Source organism: Salarias fasciatus, chromosome 22 (genome assembly GCF_902148845.1).
Source record: "Salarias fasciatus chromosome 22, fSalaFa1.1, whole genome shotgun sequence".
NCBI lineage: Eukaryota > Metazoa > Chordata > Actinopteri > Blenniiformes > Blenniidae > Salarias > Salarias fasciatus.
The window spans coordinates 18,548,520-18,572,763 of NC_043765.1; the positions used below are offsets into that span (position 1 = coordinate 18,548,520).

At 42.8% G+C, this 24,244-nt stretch overlaps 1 protein-coding gene across 3 annotated transcripts; it reads right to left on the bottom strand.

Moving 5' to 3' along the window:
- Positions 1 to 4,940: 4,940 nt before the first annotated feature.
- On the bottom strand, positions 4,941 to 22,757 carry LOC115409166 (tumor protein D52-like). 3 transcript variants are annotated; one of them, XM_030120182.1, is made up of 6 exons: positions 22,610 to 22,757; positions 11,168 to 11,295; positions 10,313 to 10,461; positions 9,762 to 9,863; positions 7,021 to 7,069; positions 4,941 to 5,580 (listed from the first exon to the last, which is right to left on the bottom strand). In XM_030120182.1, exons 1-6 carry the CDS (start codon positions 22,626 to 22,628, stop codon positions 5,455 to 5,457), a joined length of 573 nt encoding a protein of 190 aa, XP_029976042.1. In that variant the 5' UTR covers positions 22,629 to 22,757; the 3' UTR covers positions 4,941 to 5,454. The 3 variants fall into 3 exon arrangements, with proteins under 3 accessions (XP_029976042.1, XP_029976041.1, XP_029976043.1); XM_030120181.1 differs by lacking the exon at positions 22,610 to 22,757 and adding an exon at positions 15,032 to 15,761; XM_030120183.1 differs by lacking the exons at positions 4,941 to 5,580; positions 7,021 to 7,069; positions 22,610 to 22,757 and adding an exon at positions 15,032 to 15,761 and having other exon boundaries at positions 9,758 to 9,863.
- Between the last annotated feature and the right edge of the window lie 1,487 nt (positions 22,758 to 24,244).

Here is a 24,244-nt window from a genome sequence, read left to right on the forward strand (position 1 = left end):
CACACGTAGACGCTTGATGAGTGAAAGAGGTGTGAAGGCACGCTGGGCTGGATCCTGTCGTCGGGGCGATGCGCTGCTCCACATATGTCCCCGTGGCTGCGGGTCTCGTCCTGGGGCGCTGCGCAGAGCTGGCTGATGGGAGATGTTCCCGTCGCAGCGGGACGCCGATCCGAAGGCTCGGCTCTGTTAAGGAGTTGTTAGCGTTAGATGAGTGTGTGTGTGTGAGTTTCCAATGACCGCCTGAGGTACGGCCCATCTGCTCCATGTAGCGTTTACGCCTCCTCCTGTTAGTCTGTGTGTTTGCGTCGGGAAAGTGAGCACACAAAGCTTCATTAGTGTGTGACACACACACCTTCTCGTCCCTATAAAGCCTGATCAGGCCATTCCTGCAGCCATAACTGCACATTTCCCCGTGCAGGCTGTCGTACCTCATGCATTATCAACTAGTACATTGACATAACATCGTAAAGCTCCCCCCTGCTGCCAGGCGCCGGCCTGATTCATCATCGTAAACGCCTGCATGTGCAGCTGAAGGGATTCCGCCGTGGTGACGCCGAGCGCGTCTGCTCCGAGCCTCCGGCGCTGATGTTTCTCCAGCTCGCGGGCTGCGCTGCAGACGGAGGCCGCTCGGCGTGGCGGCGGAGCCGCTCCTTCAATAATTGATGAGGACAATGAGAAACAAGCGGGCAGGCGCATTGTGTGACCTCCACCGATGAGACGGCGAAGCCTTGCTTCGCTGTGAGGGAGGAGGAGGAGAGGAACAAAGAAATCAGGTCTGTGCAGATGATGGAGCGAACGCTGGAGAGAGAGAGCAGCAACAGGTTGACCCATAATGCACCTCTGTTAAAACTCAAACCCTGACTACGTCTATCGTCCTGTTAGAACGTCTCTGAATACGTGTTCTTGACTCCCTTAAGTCCGTGTCCTTCAGCTGTGGACGTCCCTATGCTGAGCTCAAAGCTCCATTGTTGTGACTGACTTCAGCGATCAGCTCCTCGTGGGAGGAATATGCTCTACGAGGCGGATGCTGGTGCTTCTAAACTTAGGAAGACAAAACAAAAAACAAACAAAAAAACCCACAGACGTGCAGACAGCAGCAGAGTACTGAGGGGCTTTGCCTCCAGAACAGGCAGGAAACAGCTTTCAGTGCTAATGCTAATGCTAATGCTAATGCTAATGCTCCTCATCTGTGTGTGTGACTGACGCTACCAGGATCATTCCCACCCCAAGTAACTGTAACTTTACTCTCAGAGTCTCTCTGCTGCTTCATAAGAACAAATTCAGACTCGTTTTGACAGGAAGCCAGGTGCACTCAGAGGTTTCTGTGTTTTTACAGGGTGCAGCTTTGGTCTCGTTGAAGATCGATCACAATCCATCCTCTCGTTCACAATATAACCAAGAGTTTATTCCAAAATGTGATCGTGAGCGTGTGTTTGTTTGTTTTTTTTGGATACTGGACCTTACACAAACACAGAGACACACACACACACACACACACACACACACCCCAAGCCATGTTTTGAACTGAATGTTCTCTCTTTCTGCACATTTGAAACAAAGTTCACATTCACAGTGTCAGACACCCTGTTTGATCTTTATTACCACACACACACACACACACACACAGCACCTGCAATATGTCCTGTGTTTCTACACTCCTCGTATATTTTACCTAGTGCACCAATGATGTTTCTTAACTTCTTTTCCTCAATCTTATCAGATGAATTCTATCAATATGAGACGGTTCCTCTCTCACGAGGAGAATCGATGCACACTGACTGTTAACTCCTATTCTTTCCTTATCTGATCTCTGTGTGTAAGAAAAAGAAAAAAGGTAAAAAAAAAACTGCCATCGTTCTTGTTGTAAATGGTGTTTACTGACAAATGAAGAAACTATTGCGTTCTGGTGCTGTTGTTGTTTGACTCGATGTACAGTTTCGACCTTCTCCAGAGTGATCTGTGTGACTAGAACATTCTGCAGACGTCCGGTTCCAACTGAATAAAGATTTTTTGGCAGCTGTTTGTTAACTGCTGTCATGGTGTCTTTATTGGATTATTGAACTGTTTACTACACCGAGTATTGTAGAAATTAAAAAGAAAAAAAAAAACCCTACAGATAAAGCCGGGTTTCCATGAGATCATACTTTAGTTGAGGCGTTTGCTGCTGGTTTCACTCATATAAAATTGTAATTAATTCTGTTTTTCCAGAGTATGCTCTGTGTAAAACCCAATTAATTTGTAATTAGTCTGATAATATTTGCCATAATAATCAGGTTTGAAACATACACAAACCCAGATTGACTCAGCAGAGTGTGAAAGTGTGTGTGTTTATGATTGTTCACTGAAATGGATGGTTTCCTCTCTAAATTCAAATATTTTTATGCATTCTTCTAATTATTATTATTGTTTAGGGGTTGTAGTTGTAGATATGCAGGTCTTCCACCGACAGGGGGCGCTGCAGCTCCTCCTCCCGCCGTCCACAGACTTACAGCTGAGGTTAATTAGTGTCTTTAAATTGACCAAAAGCACGAGGGTGTATTCTCCCTTGTCCACGTGGTCACCTGGGATGAGATCCAGCTCCATATTTGATCAAATACATATCATAGTTAATTTTTTATCAGCTGGTTAATGTTTAATATTTTGTTTTGCAGTGAAAATTGAGCCTGTCTTTGTCTAAAAGAAACCACTTTATTGTTCGCTTCTTACAGGACAACAGCGCTGCCTTGCATGTTTATTTAAGTCTTTCGTCTTCAACAAGCCCGCATGTGAAGCCACCACCACTGACAATCAGGTGAGTTGCAGCAAGGACACCCCTAAATTATGCAAAACAGGTCTAAAATTAGCATATATAGGATGCATTAGACCTTGGATTAAAGAATGATGTGTAATAATATTATGAATTTCTCGAGCATGAGCTGAGGAGTATTTGTATATGTTTTATTTATGGATTAAACAGCTCGTTGTAGGGAAAGGATCCTCCTCCACAGCATTCAGCTCTGCAGACAAATACAGACATCAGCAGTGGAGTCTCCTCTCAGCGCCCTCCTGTGGTCAGATGCGGTACTGCACCCAGAGGAGCTCACTTTCAACCACAGACGTCTCATCACTGTACTTTTTGTTTTACTTTTTATGTGGTGTATTTTCAGCCTCTTCTATACCCTACACCGACAAAAAAAAATTCTATAGCTGTTATCTTACAAATAACACTGTAGAAAACCCACTGTTAAGATTTAATTAGAAATTATAATTTATTTTCTATGATTCCAAATAGAAAATAAAACAATAACTTTTTTGGTAACTTTTCTTTTTTAGGTGTCTGTCCATATTCAAAAGTAACTATCTACTTTTTGCAAATTTCATTCTTCAAACTGACGCGTTTGAGAAACGTCTCAAGATTCAGTGAAGTGAAAATATCAGCTGCTAATAACAAAATGTCAAAACTTCCTATTTCTTTGAAAAAAACTAACTGGAGTTTTAAAATGAAGACAATACTTTTTCTTTCAATCGTTCATTTTTTGATTCAAAGTAGTGCTTGTGTAGATGTGCACATTACATCTCGTGTCTCACCGCCAATAAGGTTCAAGATGCTTTAAAAAAGGAATCATTTATCAATGAAGTTGAAACATTTATTCTTATTTATGCACTTGAGCAATTTTCAGGTGAAAACCTTCAATTAGTCCAGCAGTAAAAGAGTCCAAACTCCAGGGGAGCAACGTTACATGAGGAGATGAGACTTTATTCATGTTGAAAAACAGACAAAAACATGCAAAACAAGACAACATTCAGGAGTGCTGCTGATCCGCCGTCTGTGTGGCGGCTGAGATGATTCACCCGGGTGTGTGTGTGTGTGTGTGTGTGTGCGCGTGTCTGTGCTCGTCTAGCAGCAGGGAAGAAGCAGTACCAGGACTCTGCAGCCAAATCTGCGTTACCCCCATGTGTCCTTCACATAGCTCACTGTGTGAGTTTGTGCCAGAGGAAACCTTGACTGTGTGTTCAGACTGCCTCCGTTTGCACTCGGAGGTAAATCTAACCTCCATCAGAACCATTTAACCTCCGCTTGATCCAACTCGGCCCTAACGTGTTTTACAAACAGGACGAGTTTGATGAGACACCGAGGATTTGACCCTCAGCATGGAAATAAATCTGCTCTCGAATGTCTTTGAAACAGAAAGAAAATCCAGCTTTTGGGTTGGATTTCCATCTGGACCTGATGAAGAACAGGTTCAGAGAGAAACGGGGAGAAAGGAAGGTTCAGCTGTGAATGTTTGATAGGTGACGTCAACACTCCGCTTCTGAAGTTACACTACTGTGCATCTCACAATTTAACGGTTCAACGAAACTTTCACAGCTTGAAGAAGACAGAAATAAACGCCTTCATGCTGTAAATAAAGTTGTGTGTGAACCTCCTCGATTCCACTGTCATCCCGTATCAGTTGACTAAAGCGACACCCGGTGAAGAACGACCCCGCTACGCCTCTTTTCTCCTCTTTCTTCCCCCCCGTGTTCCTCACGGGGTGGGCAGGCACGGCGTTGCCTCCCTCGCAGAAACAATGGCCGAGTGTTTAAATATTGACTCTGGCTCTGGAAGAGACACATGTATTTCACTCTGGGCCCGGGTCAAGGCCGAGCCCCGACGCCATGTTGGCCCTGCCTCCGTTCTGCTGGTCTTGGCTGTTTTCCTGCAGCTAGCTGAGCGCTGAGATCACTTTCTGAGAGGGCACACTCTATTATGAAATTCAAGATTGTGAGTTCATTGTTCTACCGATACCACGTGGCGTACCTTCATGGCACAAAAAGGCGTACATTCAAACTCCGAACAGTGTTATGGACTGAAATTACTGGAAACAGTGAGGAAAACAAGAAGGAGGAAGCCAACAGTTAACCAAGAGTAGGGCAAAAAAGGAGGCACACCAAGCAAGTGCTTATTATAACAACATATGATACAAGTTTCATGCAAGACAACATCCGTCTGGCTCACACAGAAAGTGTAAATTCTTTTTTTTTTTTTTTTCTTTCTTTTCTCCACTCAGATAAACATTGAAGCATGAATTCCATAAACAATTAATTGGAGCGTGTTTTGGCATCTGGGCTTGTGCTGGTTTAATAAAGGCAGAGAGGGAGAAGAGAGGGAGGAGAGGAAAGCATTTCTCCCATCCGGAGCCCAAACACGCTCAAAAAAAAACAAAAAAAAAAAACCATCCACGAAGGGCTCAGAAGGCCCTCCTGTCTGCATGCGTCGAGTTTCCACACTGGTTAGGGAGTGAGAGCGCGTCAGGAGACCGGAGCAGACAATTAGATCACAGGGAGGCCGATGGTGAGTCATTTGTTTGCAATAAAGAGCGACTGGCACACGGGAGTTAAGGAGGTGAGCGGCGAGGGCCCGGGAGGGGTTAGAGGGTCAAGTGAGGAGGGACGAAGGGGTCGGAGGGAGGTTGGGGGGGGGTCAGGCCGCCCTCAGTGCATTGGCGAGTCCTTGGTGGGCGAGTCCTGTGGCTCAGGGAGCAGGGGGTCGCTGGTGGGAGGGGGGCCGTCGTCCTGGTCGGCAGGGTCAGAGCTGGATGCTGAGGGAGACATCTTGGTCTGGAACAGCGAGAAGAAGTCACATTACTTACTCACCATGTTATTTATACACATCTAGAGGAAAAAAAAAAAACAAACTCAGATCCATCAGATAAAGAACCTAAAATATTAAAATACAATTCAATCACTTTGACAAGAAACTGATTGGAAGAGGAAAAAGTAACTGATTATTCATCCTAAATGCAAACAATCACATTCATAATTCATGCAGCGAGCCTGAACATTAAAAGCCAGATCATGGCACCATTTCTGGAGTCATCAGAACATTGAAGTGATCATGTAAACAATTTGTTTGTGGAATGCTTCATCAGATAATGGCAGTTATGGAAAATTGCATTAATGCACCGAGAATTCTCGTCAATCCTCTTTGTGTTTGGTAATCTGACTCGGTCCGCTCTTTTATATCTGTGGTTGGGTGAAAAACAAATTGTACAAAACTGCAGTGACGAAGCCGGGATGTTATTGGAGTACAGAATACAACAAAAATGATCTGCAGCGTATGAAAAAAGATGATCAGGCCTGCATGGACTCCAAAGAAATCCAGTAACAAGCTGAAACATTTCTGAAGTGCATGAAAACACACAGACCTAATTATTGCCATAATGATCTGATCTGATGATCATCGTGTAAACTGACTCAGTGGCATCTCTTCTTCCTCTTAAAAACCTCAGAAACACAAAAACATCTGCTCCCATCCAGATATTTATACCCAGTGAACGGTCGCTCGCTGTATATTTTCTCTTTTACTGGACATTATATCTAAACCCTGGAGATGGCTGTCGATGAAAATCCCGGTGGATCAGCGGTTTGTGAAACACTCATCCTGTCTGGCATCGAGTTTCTGTCACTGGCTGATAATCTACCTGCAGTGGCAGGTGAGTGTATTTCTGTGTAATGTGACGTCTCTGTCGTTCCTACTTTCTCATATCGTTCACCGGCCTCCTCGTGGTTCGCTGTCGTCTCTGAATTAAACTTGCATTTCTGCCACATTTGTTCAATAGAAAAATGATTGTGGTTGATTTATTGGGCCTACATCCAGTTGCTGAGCTGTGTGGCTTTTTCTGCAGTTTATTTTTAAAGAACCATCAGATAAAACTTGAGGAAAACACCAAGGAGTGATTCAGTGTGGCTCTGCAGCCGTCTCCACTCCACAACACGACATAATCCCACTCAAAACATTGATTCAGATTTACAGATGAAGTGTGAACTGGCTGCAACCTTTGTAAATATTCATGGGGTTTAAATCCCACTGAGGGACAAGCGGAGAGAGGCCCCTGGAAGATTAGCACAGTTACTGAAAGATTAATACTCTAATCTGGGTGTAAAGAATTGTGAAATGTCTCCTGGGCGTCAGAGTCGGTCTTGTCATGTTTCAGGTCGGAGCCACGTCTCTAAACGATCCCGTTGTCGGCCTGCTCCAGTGCTTTTGTCGTCCCTTACCTTCAGCGTCTCGACTCTCTCCTCAAAGGACTTGAAAGTTGGTGCGTTCCTGTGAAAGGACAGAGCGAGAAACAGTGAGTGACCGCCTCCCGATCGGACCTGTACCGATTCAATCAGCCTGATTTCATCAGAGGTTTGGGGAAAACAGACATACAGACAAACTTTATGTGTTTTTAAAGAGGGGGGAAAAGGCGCTGGACATCCTGTGTAAGCTTGAACAGGTCCTGCTATCTGATCCTCCAGACACACAATGGAAGAACTTTCTAAAGGGACCTCATTGGGTTCAGTTACACTGAAAAGGTGCAAACTGAAGAAGGTGAGAGTGGAAAGTAGATCCCCTGTTTAAACAGGTCAAACATTTAACTTCTCTTACAACTCTCTGTTAGTGATAGTGATCCGTTGATTTAAGATTTTCTGACAGTAACTCCTTACCTAAACAATCAGAAGGTTATTAATAAGTAGTCAGCACATACGTTCCACAAAGAACAAATAATTCAGGCAGAGTTGGATCCATCACTCTGGAAATGATTTATTTTTGTGTGCAGAACACAGCTTGTTTGGTCATTTGTGAAGTGGGAGTTTCTCGGCACACAGTTCATAAATGCTGCCTTGACTTTTATCTCCAAATTTCTGCTCGACCAAACAGCAGCCTGGCTGAGTGAGATTGCCGAGCGTGAAGCGTCACTGATAGTGAGGCTTGGAGGAGGAGCGGCTGCATCTTCACGTGATTAGCGTGAAAAAGAAAACATCAAGTTCTCCTGTCTTCTCCTGCACACGCAAATACTGACCAGACTTTATTTCACTTAAAATCAACATTTGCACAAGACCTGCGTGGACAGACGCGTGGAGGCCCCTTACCTCATGGCCGGCATGCTAGCAGAGTGTTGTAATGAATGCATGCTGTCCGGCAGCATTGTGGGAAACAAAGGGGAGGTTAGCGGTCCCTTCAGCGTAGCAGCATAGTGTAAAGTTTGATACACACAAAAAAAAACAATAGAAAAACATGCTCCCGTATTGTACAACCCCTCATTTATTGTACCAAGTGAACAAATCCTACAAATCCCACTTTATCCAATTAAGATCGATTGTGTATTAACACAGTGTGCATCTTGCTAATCCTGCGTATTATGGGTGAATATAATGTCATCAAGCGGACGCGCAGAAAACCACCGCAAAGCACGAACGTGCGCCGACACGCAGCGCCTCCTGACCCCTGTCGGGTCACCCTTTGAACCCCGCCCCCACTTTGAACCGGCTTTGGCCGGACCGAGAGGCTGCACTTCTCAGCATATTGCGGCTTCTGAGGGGGCTAATAATCTTGTTTGCAGCTCAGTAATCCAGAGAGAAAGAGGATGACAAGGGAGAAGACAGATTAGGAACTGGGAGGATCAGCGAGTGACACGTCTCATGTTACAATCTGCTGTTGGTTTCTAAAAGCCGCGTGTAATCAGGAAATATTAAATGAAGTGCAGTCAGATACGGCAGTGGAAGACTTTGGCAGTTTGAAAGCAGAACTGGAGGACCTCTTGTCACAGGGCGCTGTAATTACAGTCATGTGATAAGAATAAAGGTCATCTGCAGTTTCATATAGAATTTACTGAATGGTCTTTGTCACAATAAACAAGATTAATTTTAACAGTACAGAACAGATGTAAAAAAGCTAAACAGTAGGTTAGAAGAGAATGGAATAGAAAAATAGATGAGTTGCACTGAATGTAAACATTAAAATTCAATTTATGCCTAGGTGGCAGTGTTGAGTCAGTCTGTTGCTGATCTTGTGCTTCTTTTATTGCAGTGGTTCAGATTAAATCCAGTGGGTAAATGGCGAACAGCTGCTCATCATGTCCACCACTCAGTCTGAAACTGTGATCAACATTCCACCGGTGGAAAGTTGGGGAAAGTCCCTTTCAACATGATCTAATATGATCAAAACAGAGCTTCAAATAGAGATATTTAAGACATGAAAGTCCTATAAAATGAGTATTATCTTTCCTTCATGAAAAACATGACTCCTTTGTAAACGGTAGGCTCACTGTGTGACAGCAGGACTGTTGTTTTCTATCATTCTGTTTATTACCAATGGTTAGAGAAGTTTTAAATACAAAGAAGATGTTGCAGCTTTAACAAACATTATCTCTGTATTACTGTCATGTGCATGTTGAAAAACAAGTGCGAACAAGGCAAAACACACATTCCTCATGTTTCTATTGTGTGTATTCTGAACAGAGGGAAACTAGTTGTTTCCTTCCAGCTTGAGGCTGGCACGATGAAATGGTTTAACCCGTTTAACCAGTTCAACAGCAACCTTTGGAGAGACTTTTGGATCATGTCAAAAATAAATTAGGAAGTAAACAGTTTGATTTTGGTCCTGTCAGAGGAATACTTCCTGAGATCACCCCAACACAGTAGCTGTTTCTGAGCAGTCAGTGCATAAAAACCACTGTTCATGTTCTGATATACAGGTGTGTGGGACGGCCTGTAAGCCGGTCTCGGGGTTCAGATCATTACAACAATATGCCCAGATTCAAGTCCAGGTTGGGCTTTGGGGCTTTTCACTGAGGACTCTGCATGTTCACTGTGTGCGCTTCAGTTTTTTGTCCCGTGACGGACAGGAGACCTACTTTACCCATAGTTATCTGAGATTGACTCGAACAAGGCCTGACAGCATTCGGCTGATTGCTTAAATCAAACTGTAACGAGGCAAACTCAGGTTTTTAAAGCTGCGTCTCTCTCCAACTCACCTGACATCTTCGAATTTTCGGCTGATGGCTGAGCCCATATTGGTGAAGGCTGCCGTGGCCTTTAGACCCGCCTGAGACAGAGTTTCAGAAGTCCTCCTGTAGCTGAAACAGACAGAGGCAGTCAGAGGGGGATGTGCTGGAGACTGGCAGCCAGAGGGAGGATATGAGAGTGATCAGATTGAGACTGGAGGATCAAAGGCTGCAAAGAGGCACTGAGGTCAGAGCGAAACTTTTTATTTTTCCACTGTAGAGAGCCCGAGAACATCAGAATGCTGCTCATTTCCTGGAACATAAAACCCATCAAAGTCTCACACGGGCTACAGGCAGCCTGTCAAGAGAGCTGACAGCTTATTCCTTATAAAGCAGCGAGGAAGCCCTCGTTTCAACTCTGCTGACAGTTGTGGGTAAGTTGAGGAAATTATAGGAAAAAGCTGGTCGAAAAGTTTCTGGCTTTATTTATTTATTTATTTTTGTCAGCCAAAGGACAAAATGCTACATAGGCGTTCAGGAAAATGTGCGTCCAGCCACACTGAAACGCTGGGAGAACTTACGCAGTGGAGGTGGTGACCTCCTGCCAGGTCTTGGTGATGTTCTGCTTCAGCTCATTGAGAGGAGTGATGCCCAGCTTCCTCTTGATCTCCGCCAACTGCTTCTCCTTGGCTGCCAGCACCTGGGACAGAGTCTGGATCTCATCTTCAACCTGGACACACACACATACACGCAAACATACACACTCCTATTAGATCGCACATCAATGAAATCGATTCAGTCTTAAGACTGGATCATTTATAGTTCTTGAAAGAACAGAGAACAGTAGAAACCAGCAGAAAGCGCCAGAAGTTGTATCTATCTGTAGAGTCAACAGAGCTTTCATCAGTTAATGCAACTTTAATATGTGAAGCTGCTACATCATCTAAGAATAACCTTCATCTTGTCGTACATTATCATACCAATAACTGCTTCCTGAGCTGGCTGTCCCCCACTCACTCCACTCGCAGTCTAAAATCATGCAATTGAGGTTTTAAAATTGTCCATCGGTGTAAATGTGAGTGTGTGTGAGTGTCTGACTCTGTGCTCGCCCCGTGATGGAGTAGCCCGCCACCAAAAGTGTGACGCTGACTCATCAGCTGGGATCCGCTCTGGCAAACATGACTGAAACTTGGCTAACCTTTAAACTTCAAGCCCCCATCTTTACTCTGTGTCTATTTGGACAAGACACTGCACCTCGTGTTTCAGTTGCAGTTGTTGAATGTGACTCAGAGTGTGAAGCACTTCGACACTGCCTTGTACGTGAAGTACGTTCACCATTCACTTCCTCAGTTACTCATATTCACTCATTCATGACTACGTGGCTGCTCGCCCTTCGTCGGGAGCGTCTGCCAGTGGTGTGAAAAACCCGGGCCGACCTTGGCCAGCTCCTGCTGCAGCTCCTGACGCTCCTCCTCCGTCATGGCGGGGGCAGACGGCGGGGGACCGACGGACGCCATCGCATCTTCTCCCACCTCTGGGACTGAGTCCGAATGCTCCTGAGTGCCTGGGAGAGACAGAGAAAACAAACCATCAGCACCTCGGACCCGTTGAGGCTGTAGAGGTGGTTGTTGTTTTTTGTTTTAATCATCTATTTTTAGTGACGTGTAAGAGTGCTCATGCGAGCTGAGTGACAGCGGACAGGTTGGCATGAGAGGACGGGCTGATGTGGGCTATCGGTTAAAAACAAAGATACAAACCAAAACCAAAAAAAAAAAAAAATCTTGAACGAAAAACACACACACACACACACACACACACACACACACACACAAAAACTGAACCCAAACAGTGCAGGTGTAATTGAAAAGAGAGAAACTTTTCATGTTTATGAGCATTCACTGCACCTGTGCACCACAAATACACAGCTTCACACATATGTACACACTTGTCTTTGATGCTGCTGTCTTTGACTGAGCTGAGCCGAGCAGAGCATCAATAATACAGGAAACTTTTGAGAAGGATACTTCCTGAGTTCAGACAGTGTGTGTGTGTGTGTGTGTGTGTGTGTGTGTGTGTGTGTGTGGGGGGGGGGGGGGGGGGGGGGGGGGGGGCCTGAGGGTGGATGTTGAGGATCTGTGAATGAACAGGAGCTGATGATGGGGATGTTCTGGGCCCGGAGCGAGCTGGAACACACAAATCCGTCTCAGAGGTCACTTCTCTTTCTATCCAGTCTGTCCGATCGTTTGGAGGAAGTGAAAACACAGAGACAAAGACTAAAAAAGCACAGTATTAAAAATAAGAAAAGGGGGAAGCCTTCAGAATGAATAATAAAGCAGTGGTATGGGTAGAAGTTGGAAAAAAGGAACTAAGTTCATTGATGTTCTTTGTCGTTTCCCCCAGCAGGACAGTGGGCAGAAGTATAATATAAACTGAGAAGAGATCAAAATACAACCGAACAGTCAGCATCACCACCAGCATGACAGCAGCGGGAGAATTCTGGCTTCACACCAAACAATACCCTCGTCAAAATATAACAGATTATCATAAATTAGGACTCGCTTTTAGGGTGAATATAAACATTCTTATTTTCCAAGAGAACTGAGGCAGCTGTTTCTGAATATTCATGTTATGCTAAGCTAACCACCCGGCATCTACAGCTTCATCTGCAAACTACTAAGGAGGACAGAGTCCATTTCTGTCCCCAGAGGTGTGATCTCCACAAGTGAACTGGAAGACAATTTATTGCACATCAATGTAAGCAAGTGCACCTTTCTTCACATGGCCTGATGTACAGATAAACCCTGCAGTCAACATCTAAGTTTCATCTTCCTTACAGAGTAATTTCACAACCACATGGAGGGCCAACTGTTGCCTGAAAAAAAAAAATGCCACTTGGAATCAATTTTCCTCTCCTCTTCCTCCCAGCTCATTCCAAACGCTTGGCTCCCGTTCATTGTTCTGAGCTACAGACAGACGCTTTACAAAACAACATGACGGAGGCTTGAGTGAGGTGAGGACATAGACACAAACATCACAACAATCCGCTGCTCTACTCCCATACAGGCTGTGGAATTTCCTCCAAACTGTCTGGAAAGCCCAGAAAAAAAAAAAAAAAAAGCTCCACATCCTTTCAATCAAGCATCCATCCATCTTTAACCAACTGGTGGGATGCTGGAGACGAAGGCAGCTGACTGTGTGTGAGGCAGATTACCACAGGACAGATCCCCAGTCCATCAGAGAGACACACAGTCCCAGACACACCATCTCAGAGTCACACACACTCTCTTTTTGGATTGACGGGCTGACGCGAGGGAAAATTGGCATCACACACAGGTAGATCATTTAAACTGCAAACATTTAAAAGGCACACAAGCCTGAAGTCACTGCGATAGGAGAGTGCCAATCACAAACACCGATCCATGTCAAACACTGAATGCTGGACTTTCCCCTCATTCTAATTATTATCATGAGAATAAGACGAGCTCACTGGACCTGTTCATGATCAAACATGCTCAACTGATAGCAACGGAAACTAGCGACGAAAGGAACGCTAATGAAGTGAGTAGACACAAAGGAAGAAGAGTAATAGAGGAAATGCTGCTTCAGTCTACATATCAGTAACCACCCCCGCTGTTTCTCTGAAGCCTTTTGCTTCATTTGCGCCAGAGCTCTCTCTCTTATCTCTTGCTTGTCTCACATTTGCCCTCACTTTCCTATTAGTGGTGTTCAGCACTACAACACACACAAGACACACATACACACCTGCTTACAAAGACAGTATTGTGTAACAGACACTTCCTCTTACATCGGCTGTCCTTGAGTCACTATTTTCTAAGTCCTCAGTGTTTTATTCTCATAACCGTTGGTATGTTGCTCCAGGCATAAGATTGTGATCTGCTTTTTCTTTAAGCACCTTGTCAGAATTATCTGCTATGTAAAACAAAACAAAAAAAAAACTAACTAAATGTATTCATGCAGGAAGCAATGCAAGCGGCTCTGTCTGAGTAAACTTAAGGCTTGCAGCACCACTAAGTGCTTAGAGAACAGAAGTGTACATGTGAGTGTGGGTAGAAGTTTGGCTCACAGCGCCAAACTCCATACCCACCCACATCACTACCCAGTCCCTCTGGTTGAGCTCATTTCCTGTAACCAACCTCTGCCCTGTGGCCTCACTGCTAAGTGTGGCTGTAAAATCTACAGGAAAAAACATCAACAAATGGAAGAAAAGATAACTTAAACTTTCTGCTGAAGGAAGGTTGTGATTAAACTCATTTCTACTTCATGATGCTACTGCAGTGCTGTCACTATTTTGAACAGGATTAATCACCCAGAAAAATAAGGAAACTATGGATCACTCTGGGCAAACTCACAATGCACATTGCATTTTTTTTTTTTTTTAATAGAAACCAAGACAGTGAGAAATCAATAAAAACATAATTGGAGATTGCCCATTAAAAGTTTGGCATCTCCTCAAGCCAATTTAAGGCCCAATCACAGAGAAAGTTAAGTCTCCACTGTACCTGCCTACTTTCAGCATGCCCACTGGCACACATAAACAGGAAATACAATTATACAATACTTGTATACTTAAATATATGTTCTGTGTCAATGCCCCATATTCAATTCCCTGGCACAACACTGTAAAAACCATCTTACCTTTGAGTCTTGGATGACACTGTCTGAGCCAAGAGAAAACAGCCAAACTGAATATGATCCATTTCCATCCCTCCCCCATCAATCTTTTATAGTTTCATCCACCTCTGGGTCACTCAGTGCCAGAGCGAATAATAGAGCACGCCATGGACAGGTCACCAGCCCATCACAGGGCATACGCTGGAGGTGAGAGTGCTCACCACGACACAACAGTGTCGAGGAACTAATACTGAGAACAAACCTGCTGATGTATCCCCACAATCTATAACACAAAGACAAGATCTAAAACTCCATGAGATATACAATGAGCTTTAAATAAAAAAGGAAATAAACAGTGAGAACCACCTCAATAAAGGCCAGAAATTAAATAATCAGAGCGATGGGAACTTAAACATGAGAAATTAAGGAAATTCATGATTAAACAACAATGAACACAGGCTGCCGGTTGCCATTCTACACAACACTGACGATTACCATTTGCACCCCGCCCCCCCTGCCCTCCTCCCCCCTTGTAGTTCAAACTCCCCCAAATTCTTCCCGGTCAATGAACCAAACCGGTGTTTTGTCTCGTTTCCTACACACACACACACACACACGCACATGCACACGTCCTCCACTTGGCCTCTCCCTTTCCTCCTTGTGATTACCTCTGGCTCTGCCGGCGGGCGAGCTGGGTGGCGTGTCGCTGTAGGCTGGGGAGAGGTAGAGGTAGCTGGCATTGACTCCTTGTTCAAAGTCAAACGGAGAGTGGTATTCCTCCAGCGGCTCCATAGTCAGTGCTGCAGCTCAGAGCGACTCCTTCCCCCTCTGCCGCCGCCGCTGCCGCCGCTACCCAAGCAAAGTGCTGATTGTCTGCATGTGATCCAGGCATGTGCTGGTCGTCCCTGTGTTCTCCTAGTCCCTGGTATTGGATGCGGTAGAGATATACGCTGTCCGAAAGTGAGCGTGGGCACGAGGGGAGAAGTTTTGCAAAAGCTTGTCGAAAGTTACCTTGTCGGGCTGAGATTAGAGTTTATTATGTTGTGTCTCTGTGTCTGAGACGACATGCTGAACACTATCAGAAACCTTTACTGGCCGTTAATGAGTTACCTGTTCCCTCAAGCAGCTGTTGAAGCAGACACACTCACTCCTGCCTCCTCTCCACTGTAATCCCAAAGGTCAACTCCCAGTCCATCCTCCAAGCAGCCGCTTGTGCAATCAGTGGCATTATCAGGAGCTAGCAGCTGCTAGCAGAACCTGTGCTCCCGCTCTAGTTATGGTCGTTTCGGGTCCGCCTGCCAATTCCCATCCTCATTCGCTTTCCACCATCTCGCCTGCCATCCAAGGAAGAAATAAGAGAGGTCCCATTTGTGAGGGCAGGTCATGTGGTGTGTGCATGTGTGTGTGTGTGTTGGGGGCGCATTAGATGAAAAGCATAATCTGCAGTGTCCCAGATTACAGCTGAGCGGTAATCCAGGGTGGACGGTCCAGCTTGAAGCAGCAGTAATGCTAGTCAGATAGAATGGAGGGGAGAGATGTGCCAGAGGCTACACTGTGCATCATGTATGCATTTGAGGGAAAGCGCTGCGTGAAAAAGAGAAGACACTGTGAGTGTTTACGCTGTAATATTCATCACTGTAAGGTCACAAGACAGAACAGCTACTGAACCAGAAGCTTCCACAAGGCACAAAAACAATGCTTCAATCGAAAACTTTACCCCAATTTTTTAAGTAGTCAGGGTTTCATAATAAACTGTGCGCCCCGAAAATGGAACCAGGTTAGTGAACTCTACATGGAAAAAATAAATGGAAGAAATTCAATGTGCTATTTCTTCAAACACAATTTGCACATATCAAAACACCTGCTGCAATAGAAGGTGGCGTGGTGGACAGGAGGACAGTTTTCCTTGTGCATGTGTGGCTTGTCTCAGAACACTGAACTTTCCTTAGTCCTAAAACCTGTATTTGAGGCTAATTGATGGCACTCAATGGCCCCTAGTTGTGGTCGCTCTGTGAAAGACTTGTAACCTGTTCATCGTACCCCGTCTTTCTAGATTACAACTTCCACTTTCAGGTTGTAGGGAACCAGACCAGCATGTCTGTGTCACCCTCTCCAGGAAATACTGCACATTATGAAACAAGCACCGTTCAAAAAGAACTGAAGCAATGGGGAACAAAGTTCACTTTCAAATAAATTGACCACGCCTGTGCTGCTCACTCATTTAGATTCTTCTCCAATAAACTGTTCATCAAATGTGCTACGCCATCATCTGGATAATATGCAGAAACACATTTATATTTTTACATACACCAGATACTGAGGGGTAAAAGCACTAAAGAAAGACTGTACATGCATGGGTGGTCGTATTGCAAAAAACACTGCACCCACTGGTGGCACGAGCTGTAAAACTACAGTATTTAATCGTTCCGGTGCTTCTGTGTTTACAGCGGTGTATGGTTCGTGTGTGTCTGCGAGACCCTGAACATGATCTTGAACTTGGTAAAGTGGCATAGAAGTTGGATTTATAGTGTAATCTATTCTCAAGTGGTTTATGTTTTTGATTTTGGGCCTCGGCTCCTCGAAACACACCGATACTGGCAGGGAAGCAAGGTCAGTGCACTGGAGAACAGAAAAGGCCTCGTGGAGACTGCAAAAGAGTGAAGAGAAGAAAAGTTGAAGACTATCTGTAAGTATAATAAAACCTTTGAGTGAAAATAACTGATTAATACTCCTGTTCAACAGGCATAAAACATAGAAAGCAACTTCTACTCTCCAGGTTTTACACTTGAAAACAACTCATTCTTCAACAAAACATCAAGTCTCTAAAAGACTACTAGAAATACCATTAAATAACCAAACTAGAATCAAGCATTGAATCTGGACTGAAACATACCGTTACATATTTGAGGGAGCAGCCAGTGACTGATAATCAAAATAAGTAGCACTCTAACAATAGTGACAAGAAAGCCCCCTGTTCCAAATGGCAGGCCTGTTTAAAATAAGAGAGATCCTACACAAGGAGATTTCGTCCTACTAATTTCAGGTCAGGCTCCAACGTAAACTTCCATTCAACAAGGTCAGTTCAAAAAAGTCCCGCCCACAGTCCCTCATCACATCAGCACACAAACACATCCTGCTGATCAGGGGCTTGACTCCCAAAGTGAATTTCCATTTCGATCCCCCATCGTGCGTCGTCCAACTGTAAGACACGAACCCTGTGAGCGGGAGGCTCATCTCCACATGAGAACCCGTGCTGTAGCTAAAACTATTTCCTACAGGATGGAATTAGTACTCCAAACCCTCACCTCTTCTGACCAGTGGATCCCCTCCTGCATGGGAAGCTGGATTCATGTGACACTTATTTATCAGAAAATGACAGCCAAGCTTGAACTGGATAAATCATAGAGCGTCACAGTCACAAACTGGTCAGCCCACTCCAGTGACAGTTTGATGCTTGGCATTTGAAATATTAACCAAAACAGATGAGAACACCAAAAACAACCCGAGCTGCCTGTTAACACTGTAAGCAGGAACAAACAGCCATTCTAAACTGGTTAATGAAGCACAGCGTGAGATCAATTACCTTCCTATTCAAGGCATACGCCGTCACATGATCGGTGTAAAACAAGAATCATGGGACGGGGATGATTGTGAAAGCAGTGACTTGGCCCACCAGGTTCTCATGAGATGTGCATCATGGGAAAACAGTAAGAAAGGCGTGGAGGGAGCAGCCCTCAGAGAGGGAATCGATAGTGTACATGTCTATCTAATCTATCAAACTGCGCAAACAGGCCTTCTGGAGACAAAGTCTGACATTTTGGGAATGTACGCCCCCACCTCTCTGGAGAGTGGCATCGCTCCTCTTGCCAAGAAAGGAAAGAGCATATTTCTCAGAGAACTAAACTACTGTTTACAGTTGCCATGATGAGTTATGGCCTTTTTTCAATCATAATGTTTCTGACTCCAGTCTTCATCTTCCTCTGTAATGATAATCATCGCTTGAAAGGTTCCTTGTTTCATTTTTCAACTGTCTCAAAGCAGCAATTCCACAGGATAATTCAAAAAATACAGTCACAGTTAATCTACAAAATATAGCAGTTTAGAAGTATAGCATATCAGAGACTGTGATTATTACATAAAAACATGTCATTCTATATTGTTACATTCCAATGAGATTTGTTTTGGTTATGTGTTATTCAGGCTGATATTATAAAAAAAAGACCCAAAATTTCATAAGATCAGTGATTACTTAGTGGCAAAAACCACTAAGTTGAAAAACTATAAGACATAAAAATATATTTTAAAGCAAATTATTATTAGTGAGTACACATATAAAATCTACAGAGATGAGGACAAGAACACCTCTTTATCCAATCAGGGGAAAAAAATACTTCACTATATTTGAGATAAACATGCAGTTCACATATGCACTGTGCTCCATTTGACAGAGATGCCTGAAGTTTCTCCCTGCAGTGTCATATAGGAAGATGGCAAAGCTGCTAGACAGGTGAGAGCACAGCCCAGCCAAATCTCACAGGTTGATGAAACATTCTCCATAAAGCTGCACTGAAAGCAGAGGAAAAATGAGCTCCCAAGTCTGTAATAAAAAAAATTGGATACCTTAATTTTGCTTTGATATAATAATTATTCTCATGTTATGATCATCAACTAGGGTTGGATCGCTGAATCTGCAGTAGTGGGACGGACAAAATATTTGGGGGAGCAATCAAGCAAAATGCAGCAGCTCTAAAGCTGAAATACCAAACATCAGTTATGACACATCATATTTTATTCTGCTTTTGCTCAGATAGCTATAAGCACAAAGAAAGTTCTGATGTTGGAGTGCCAACAAAGTTTCATTGCAGAAATGCACTGACAATAAAGATCTTTGAATCCTTTGATACTTCTCTTTAATCTTTGGGATGAAATGTATAAAAATGCAAAAATATTTTTCAAAATAACTTTGATAAAACGATAAAGACATCCATCTTCAAAAATAATAACATCCTCTGTACTCAACACACACCATGAGTGCCTTCAGGAGAAAAATATATGTGAAAAGTAAAACTAAAAGAGAAACTAGAAGTTCTATTAGAGAGAACCAAAAGGTTGAGTATAGAAGTAGACAGAATGTGGATGAGATCTACAATTTTACCTCCATGACAAACAGAAAATTATAATTCTAGTGTTGTGTCAATGTTTTCTTTTTTGTTGTGTTGCTTGTGAGTAGCTGTAAACAGGCGAACAATTTAGCAACGTTGTGCAATTTGACGAGCCTTTGAAACATATATTAAAAACAAATTCCGTCTCATCTTTCATCCTGGACTGAGCAATATTGCAAAGTGCATGCTATTTTCCAAACGATGGTACTATGGGCAGCAAATCTCTAACCTAGGGCGGTATCCAGACAATCAGTTATTTAATCATGCTGATGTCTGATAAGAATGAAATCATACCTTAAAGCAGGACAGGAGGTTCACCTTTTTTTTTTTTTTTTTAATCCATCTTTTATTTTCCATAGCATGTGACAAATCCCTCATGTTGAGAGACAGAGATTTTAGGAATTTTCCATGACAATGTTGATGTATAAAAACATATGAGAGCAATTTTTGAGAAAATAGGATTTTGTTCTGCTAAATGAATTTCTGGCTTGAACAAATCATCTGTACATCACTGGAGGGGATGTTGTCTGTGAGAGACTTCCTCAAATAACTAAAAGCGCTCAGTTGTGCCTCATAGAAATCTAATAAAGCAGAAACATTGGCCACTGCTCATGATCAATCTCATTAGAGAAGCAAATTGAAAAACAAGACGGACGTTGCCATTTTTTAACTGATTTGAAGCACAGCCAAAAGTTCCTGTCCAAGAAGCGAAACAGTAAAAACAGACACCATCCAACTCTATAGCCAAAGGTGCTGGATAAAGACAGGAAGGATGTGAGAACAAACAACAAATTTCTTTTTCAACACTTATGTCTATAACCTGGAACAACAGTAATGTGTGAAAAAGCTTTTCACCCCGAGGTCTCCAAGTACTGTACTATAAAAGTACTGCAATTTCCACAGTATGTAGAAATCAAACATCCTCTTTCCACTGTGTACAATTAACACAAATGCTAACAAATTCATCAAGTTACCCACAAACAAATTACAGAGCCAATACTGTGCGCTAATACCCACAGGCTGCTTCTCCCATCGGCCACAAAACCAAAAATAATAACTACAAGCAAAAACAACACTCATATGATCTGAACTCACTAATGGGAAACTTGATGCAACTGGAGAGGAACTTGTTATCAAGAAGGTCATCGACATACAGACGCACAATCAGAGGAGACAAAACACAGCCCTTTTAGTGCCTTCGATATGAACCGATATCTGCTTCAACCTAATAGACTAGCTCTCTCCTTCTCTTCTTTGTGCAATTCCCAAAATGAGAAACTGACAATAGGATGCAGATGTAGACTTACAATTTCACTGAAATATAACAATGAAAAACTAAAATGTGTAAGAAGACCAATTTAATAGATTTTTTTGATCTGAAATACTGATGAGTGAATGGGCTGGAATGCAACAGGTACCACTGGCAAGGTGAGCAATTGGGAAGGATGCTGGTACATATGGTGGCAGGATGCAGCTGCCATGGATACCAGCATGCAAATGAGACACTGAAATGAACTCTGCAGTCTGTTGCCATGGCAGTGTAACTATAAAAAAGAGTCTATAGTTCCTATGGTTGAATGTAACACAATAAAGCATCTGAAGGTAAAAATGTGACTTCTGTCAACTACAATCCACACAAAAACCTCCGCAATACTGCAGTAAAGAGTATGAATAATTCCGGAGGCTTTCCTTATCATATGATCATTGTATTTGTATTCCAAACAGCAGGTTATTTCTGCACATTGATGCCACAAAGGGGCACACAGCTGTGTGCAACTAACTCATATTATGAGAGGAAATATTGCTTTCAAACAAGCTCTTTGTTTTTAAACTGGCTTTAAAGCTACTTAAATACAGTCACAAAAAGAAAAGTCATGTGCGGTTGCAGATTGTCGACCACCTGCGCACACGTTACAAAATGCAATGCAGAAAAGGAAAATCTCAGTGAATAGATAAAAGGGAGTGGAGCCAGATCATCTGGTTATTACAGATGCCACTCTGATATGAATTAAATGCTAATTATTGTCCAGTATTGGGTTATGTCTGCTGAAAAACAGTTGTTTCAGACAACAGGATATTACTCCTGTGAAACCTGGGGGATGAAAATTGTTATTTGTAGAACAGAAATGAGGTCAGAACGTCTTTACCGAACACACCCTTGAGAAAAACAAATAAACCAACCACTTTACTCAGTCCAAATGGGGTGTGTGTGTATGTGTGCATGTGCAAAGAAAGCTGTGAGGTGTGTTTAATAAACCTGAGTTCTAAATACAAGCCTGATTGTTGCACACTTAGAGGATGAATATTTGCATTTGTATGTGAAGCCTCTGTCACAGTAGTGAAGTACAATCATAAAGAGGAGTGAGACAGCAGATGAGTACCTAGGAAGAAAAGACAGTACAGGATGACCTCAGGGAAGAGAGGAAGCAGGAGTGACAGGTAAGGCAGGATGCATTCACAGCATTCCTTGGGTTATTGCACACGACTGTGCGTGATTTGGCAGTTTGAAATCATTGATGCAGCTGCTTTGGTGAAGGACGGAAGTGTGAAATTGTCGGATAACACTTAATTTTGAGAGAAATTGTTAAACTGAGAGAAGACATTATCAACTCACTGAAGCACATTTTATGGTACTTTGCGGGACTTGGAATTAGTTGTCAGACGGGTGTAGCCTCCGTGTGCAGGTACAACACGTTTTCCCCCGAGAACTACTGACAACGAGACAAACTTCTTGTTTTCCTACTTAAACACCAACAGAAAAAACTTGCTTGTTGTGTTGTAACTCAAGCAATTCGATAGTCAGCCCAATGCTGTAATCTTACTGAATTATGCTTCCGTGTATTTTTTTTTTAATTAAACGATGACAACGAGTTACATTAATATCTCACATAGATTCATCCTCTTCCTAAAGTCCCTGTGTTATTGCCGCTGTCTAAAGATGTGCACAACTGACTTCTTTCAAACTTAAAAAGTAGCATATGTTTCAGAGCCACGCAAAGTTAGCAACTTTGCTAACTCCATTGAGAGGAAAAGCAGTTGAAAGAACAACAATGGAGCAATGACACACTCGAGGAAGTTGTTTACCTTTCTGTGCATCCTCCATTGTAGGGCAGACGGTTGTTTGTAGAGCCTTAAAGTCCAGAGTTTGCAGGTTGTTCACTTTTCTCTGATCTTCCTGTTCTCTCTCCAGTGCGGTTGCCAGGCAGCGCGCCGTGCGGGGTGGGGCTCCGCGTGACGTCAGCACGCACCAGTGTAAACACAGGCAAGCACGTGGATCGAGTTTTAAGGCGTCAACGGCACTCCGCTAAAAAGACACGTCATTATTTGATCATCATTTAACACGTTTTACTATTTATAGTAATACGATTGAAAAAACTATGTGTTTAGCGTTTACTTTCACTGTCATTTATTTTGCACTGTAACTGAGATTTGAAAACTATGTGGTGTTTAATCAAGGAGGAATCCAAGACTTTCAAATGACGTTCATACAACAAATATTTACATTGCATTTGAATGTACAAATTTCTTCCAAAAGACTGTGGTTTATTTCAAAAGCGGGACAGCTCTGTTTACCCACTTTTGACCTCACCTGTTCTTCTTGCTGGTGTTTAGAACAGTTAAGATCTCACTAAAGTGAAAACAGCTTCTATCCTCCAAACAGCCAACCTCACCTGACTTCCATCACAGAAGACTGGGACTCTAACAACCCTCTTTCTCTCATTTTGTGAATTTCACCCTACTTGTTTTGTGCAACATATTTTATTATATTTCCATTTTATGGTCATTGCGCACTGCCAGTTGCATGTTGCTCCTGAGATCAATAATACCAAAAGCCCACTTACCCATTATTTCCTTATGGAATTCAGATATAATAATTGCAAAGTATGTGATCTGTTCAAAGGTTCAATTCATACATCGGTTTGGTGTCCTTTATGTGGGGAGAGCCAGTGAACTTGAAAATGCCACTTCTTAAAAGTCATCTTGAAATACTGTCTCTGCAATATCTTTATATGTAGATTTTTTTTTTAAATTGAGCATTTTTAAATGTTTTTTTTTCTTTCTTTCCCTATTTCAGGTTTTCACACATTGTGCTGTTTCCTTGATGTAAGTGTGATTTTAACTGAGGTTGGACATGCCAAATGTTGTGATGTTGAAGACATGCAATAGTAATATCATGTGAGCACTTTCAATCAGTAATGCAAGTGCAAACTGATTTTCAAATGAACTAGTGATAGACTGCACAAAGATATGTTTATTTGGTGTTGAAAGAGTTCTGAAAACACAAGAACTTGCCTATGGCTGTATTTAGTATTAATGTTTAGACGACTGCCTCAAATAAATTTGATTTACCCTGCAGGTTGAAATGTCAAACAACATCATGTCTTCAATGGGTGTGTACATTTATTTTGTGCTGATGTATTGGCACGGGCAAGTCTGGTTTTGTAGAGTTCAAGTGAGAGTTTTCCGTGTGAACTATAAAATCTATAGTATATTCATATTTCACACACATGGAATGATTTAGCAAATTAATCCTTGTGAGGAACCTTTAAAATGAGAGTCTGGAACTTAGAAGATACACTGAAAATAGCTCAAAGAAAAAAAACTCAATCACATTTATACACATATCCAAGATATTTTCTTCTATATAGATTTGCATGTAATTGTGTTGTTTCTTATAGGAAATTCCTGTTTTAGGCCATTAGTAAAATCAAGTTAATT

What these genes read in the sequence shown, in the direction of transcription:
- LOC115409166 (XM_030120181.1), bottom strand. Translation starts at nt 15,155, where the DNA reads ATGGAGCCGCTGGAGGAATACCACTCTCCGTTTGACTTTGAACAAGGA. An exon ending in TGCAGCAGGAGCTGGCCAAG is followed by an intron (nt 10,462 to 11,167) that starts GTCGGCCCGGGT and finishes GTGTGTGTCCAG; the next exon opens with GTTGAAGATGAGATCCAGAC. An exon ending in CGAAAATTCGAAGATGTCAG is followed by an intron (nt 7,070 to 9,761) that starts GTGAGTTGGAGA and finishes GTCCTTTCACAG; the next exon opens with GAACGCACCAACTTTCAAGT.